The sequence below is a fragment of the Sinocyclocheilus rhinocerous genome, unplaced genomic scaffold, assembly GCF_001515625.1.
Source record: "Sinocyclocheilus rhinocerous isolate Xijiao unplaced genomic scaffold, SAMN03320098_v1.1 scaffold200, whole genome shotgun sequence".
Taxonomy (NCBI): Eukaryota; Metazoa; Chordata; class Actinopteri; order Cypriniformes; family Cyprinidae; genus Sinocyclocheilus; species Sinocyclocheilus rhinocerous.
Genome location: NW_015641014.1, coordinates 691,709 through 696,056, shown reverse-complemented (window position 1 = coordinate 696,056; position 4,348 = coordinate 691,709). Strand labels below are relative to the sequence as shown.

General features: G+C 31.7%; 1 protein-coding gene across 1 annotated transcript in view; it reads right to left on the bottom strand.

Moving 5' to 3' along the window:
- LOC107753644 (inositol hexakisphosphate and diphosphoinositol-pentakisphosphate kinase 1-like) overlaps positions 1-4,348 on the bottom strand; it is a 35,648-nt gene that overhangs the window by 10,530 nt on the left and 20,770 nt on the right. Inside the window, exons 19-23 of the mRNA XM_016569853.1 lie at positions 4,094-4,317; positions 3,890-4,017; positions 3,024-3,030; positions 2,577-2,714; positions 1,312-1,408 (exon numbers count right to left, since the gene is read on the bottom strand). Coding sequence (XP_016425339.1) covers positions 1,312-1,408; positions 2,577-2,714; positions 3,024-3,030; positions 3,890-4,017; positions 4,094-4,317 — 594 coding nt within the window. The remainder of the gene's footprint in view (positions 1-1,311; positions 1,409-2,576; positions 2,715-3,023; positions 3,031-3,889; positions 4,018-4,093; positions 4,318-4,348) is intronic.

Sequence of the window (4,348 nt, the reverse complement as noted above, 5' to 3'; positions counted from 1 at the left end):
TGAATTTTAATTCAGAAATGTTTTAGAACAGATCATTTAATTTGAGTTTATATATACATATATTTTTTTTTTAGGGCATAAAGTAAAAAATACCAGGGTAATACAACAATTGAAAAGAATATGTAGTTTAATGTAATCTTTAATATATATTATTTAGCATATTATTAAAATATTGTTAAAATATTATACATTTTACCATAAATAATTTTTATAATTTCTTTTTATATTAATAATTATATGTAAATTAAATTTATATTATTATATTAGATAAATTAATAAATAATTGAAAACAAATATGTCAAAAATGAAGTTTAAATGCAAATGTAGGAAAAACATTACATTTTTAATTAAAATATAAAATTTTATTAATTAATAACTCTTAATAGGTATAAAATATTTACCCTAAAAAATAACTACTAGGCTAACTTTGGAACATGCTTGTTATTGCTCTGTGTTTTTTTGTTTTGTTTTTTTCACAATTAAATTCTTATTAAATTAAGTACTTAAATGTAAATGTGCAAATTCTATAAAAGTTTTTCAGAACCATATTAACCCAAAACGAATGCAGATAACTTTGCACAAGCATTTTAAAATAGATTTTTAAAAGATTTTGTCTTCTTGGACACTTTAATTTTTCACTGACCCATTTTTGACATTCATTTCTGGCTGAACTATTCCTTTAAGCTCAATTCCAGGCATATAGAGAACTTTTTATAGAAAGCCCAGTTAAACTGCTGGTCTTCGTCTGGGAACATAAATATATTGCCAGTGCAGGAGGGTGAAACACTAACAAATGTAATTTAAGGTCTGAGGCTCTAAAGAACAAAAGCACATCTCTAACTGCAACCACTAGAGGGTAGTACTGAAAAAAACAGCACTTGTTTAAAAGCTCAAATGAAAGACATGCCATATGCAACATGCACTTAGTTAAGAAAATAGTGATCTGCAAATCATGTTTTAAAGGTTTAGTGAGGTGCAAACAACATTAGCCACAATCTCTAAACATTATGCAACGCCGAGCCTACGAAACTCTGTGTCACCCTGTAAATGTTCTTTGGAGACAGAAATAGTATAGACAAGAATAGAAGAGAAGGCCCTGCCAGCAGCCATATTTAGACAACTACTGGCAGCATGGACGCATTTCCGACGCACATGACTTAAATAAACTTGAGAAGTGTCCTTGAACTGTGTCACTGGCGCTAAACAGAAACAAGTGCGTTTAACGGTCAACCGGGATGGTTTTTTCCAATGAGACCGATGACAGGAGAGATGTGCTGCATGAAAACAACACAAGTGAAATGTAATTCCCACCTAGCCCGCTGGGTTTGATCTCAGGTGACTGACGAGAAGACGATGGGAAGATGCGATACGCCAGCCCTCGAGAAGAAGTGTTGCTCTCTGAAAGAGCCTGCAAAGAGAAGAAAACAAAATCATATGGACACACATAAAAAATATACATATACACAAAACAGCATTGCTAATCATTTTAGCACAAACATTCCTTCTTTCTAAATAAATTCAGCTTGTTATTCAGTTTTTAAATTATACCCCTGTATGATGACTCCTGTGAAGGAATATAAATATTATTTATATATTTTTAAATATACACAACCGTTCAAAGATTCAAACATGATGCTTCAGAAATCATAATATGATGATCTGGTGCTGAAGAAACATTTCTTAATGCTGAAAACAGTTGTGCTGCTTAATATTTTTGTTGAAACCATGATAAATTTTTTTCAGGATTATTTAAGTAGAAAGGCAAAGATAATAGTTTTTCTTTAAAACAGAAAGTTGTCTTTACTGTCACTTTTGATCAATTTAAGGCATTCTTGCTCAATAAAAGTATTAATTAAAAAATATATATATTATAGAGCACAAACATTTGAAATCGTTATACTACGTGAGAAAATATTACTGTATGATTTATGATCAATATTTTTGTAATTAAATATAGCACTGTAATTGTTTCCAAAATTAAATAATTGCATTTTATACTGTCATTAAGGTAAATTGTTAAAATGTCATCCAAAACATTTAATCAATATCTTAATTTGGTAACACTTTTCTTAAAGCCTTTATGTATAATGCATTATAATTATTCATAATGTACATTGTAATGCATGATATCTTGTCGTAAATTATTATAACCACATTTAAAATGCATTATGTAACAATGAATTGATAAGTGTTATAATGTATTACCCGTGGTTACAATTATTCATGAGATTGTACAATGCATTATAAGGTGGATTACAAGGCTTTAAAACTACTTTTATAATGCATTATACATAATGGCTCCAAGTAAAGTGTTACCCTTAATTTCACATGTTAACTTTCTTCTCAAATTTTCACAGAATGCCATCAAAAACTCATGGATTAGACTATATGGTCTTCACAAAACTCACTGCTATTTGCCCTGCGCCATTAACATTGCACTATTATCACCACACAGTTGGCAGTAAAATGAATTTCATTTAAAGTAAATGTTTGTGTCCATTTTTTGATTATGGCAGCAGTTAATCAAATAAAGAAAATGAAAGCCTACTAGAAGAGCCTATAATACAATACTGTACCTCCATAGATCCAGCCTTTCGGCCTCGTATGAGTGGCGACTTCCTCTGAATGCTGATTGGCTCAGTCAGTGCGGCTCTGTCGGGCTCGTCTTGGGAAAGGTCTTCAAGACTGCCTGGGTTTGTCTGCTTCTCGTGGTTCTGTTACATGTGAAATGGAAGTGTTGGAAGTTGTCCAGCATGCAATATTTCTTAGAAAGTTGTACATAAAATCCAAGGTTCATCAGAGGAATGTGGTCCAAAATAAATAAATAAATATATATATATATAAGGGGTACGCCCCCCCTGAGTCTCACCCCTTAAGGAAGCACGTAAAGGGTTTATCCGAGTTTCTCAATTTTGTCGACCAGTGTCAAGAAGTTCTGGGAGAAACCCCTAATCAACAATATATAATTATTTTTTTAAATAATTTTTTTTTTTTTTTATGTTAAGTTTGTTTTGCTATCTTACATAGTATCTTACATAGTAAAATGTGTTAAAAACGTTAATTTTATTGAAAAAATCTGTATGGATTTTAGTGCAAGCAAAATGTACAAAGATTTTCATCAAAATAAAATAACTATTACTAAAACAAAAAAAAATCTTCAAATATAAAAACTTTTGAAAATAAACATTAAACAAATTAATATGTATACATTTTTCAAAATGTTGAAAACTTTTGGTCTGGTTTGCTATTATTTGACATATCGTCAACAAAAAATAAAAATGCTGACAAAATTTTATGCTATTTTAGCGCAGAAGTAAAATTGACTACATTTAATAAATATTAATAGATTGCATTTATAATTCTTTAATAAATATGGCATGATAAACATTTTCATCAAAATACAAAAACTATGACTAAAAAAACCCTAACAATATCAATATCAACAATACTGAAAATCAATCAATAAATAAATAATTATATATCTTTCAAAATGGTCAAAAATTTGGTTTGGTAAAATTTGGATTGCTGAAGTCTAACAAACATTTTGACTTTGTTTTTTTTTTTACATATTACTGCCAACAAAAAACAAAAACTGTTCACCATTTTAGTGCAAGCAAAATGGATATCAATTAATAAATATGACATGCCAAAGCTTTTCATCAAAGCATTAACTATGGCCAATAAATAAATACATTCATAAATAAAGGTAAAAGTTAAGCGCAAGGGGTTGTGAGTAAAATAACCACAAAAAACCTGCATGACTGCTGAAGTGGAATGTACTAATAGTAATTTAACGCACTATACAGGATGTACAGTATAGTATGCAAAAGGTGATTTAGCCTTCACTCGGTCAAAGAGTTAGGTACTGTACACCAGTACAGAGACTCACAGTGGATGCAGCTTGTTGACGGCCTCGTCCTCATGTGTTCTCTGAAGATCCAGCTGAATCTTCTTGACCAGAGGCAGGCAGTAGGCACTGGCGATATCCAGCTTCTCTGCTTTATTGATTCCATACTCCTGAAAGAGAGCGTGTATGCAGCTAACAGCAAGGTGAGCGAGAATAAATTAACACTATTCGCCGCGATTCCTCTACCTGTGGGATAATGATGTCTGCAAGTGCTCTGGACAGACGGAAAAGCTCCAGCGTGTCCTCCAGCCCCAGAGAAGAATTGTGTTGGGTGTCATATTTCACACAGTCATAGATGTCTGGGATCTTACTGATGTCATAGCGGCCGTTTTTCATGCGGAAGTCACGCTCCAGTTTGGACCAGCGCTGCAGCATGAGCTCCAGAGTCTCACTGTGGTATAGCTGTAGATCTGTGAAAATTACAAAATATATATTTATATA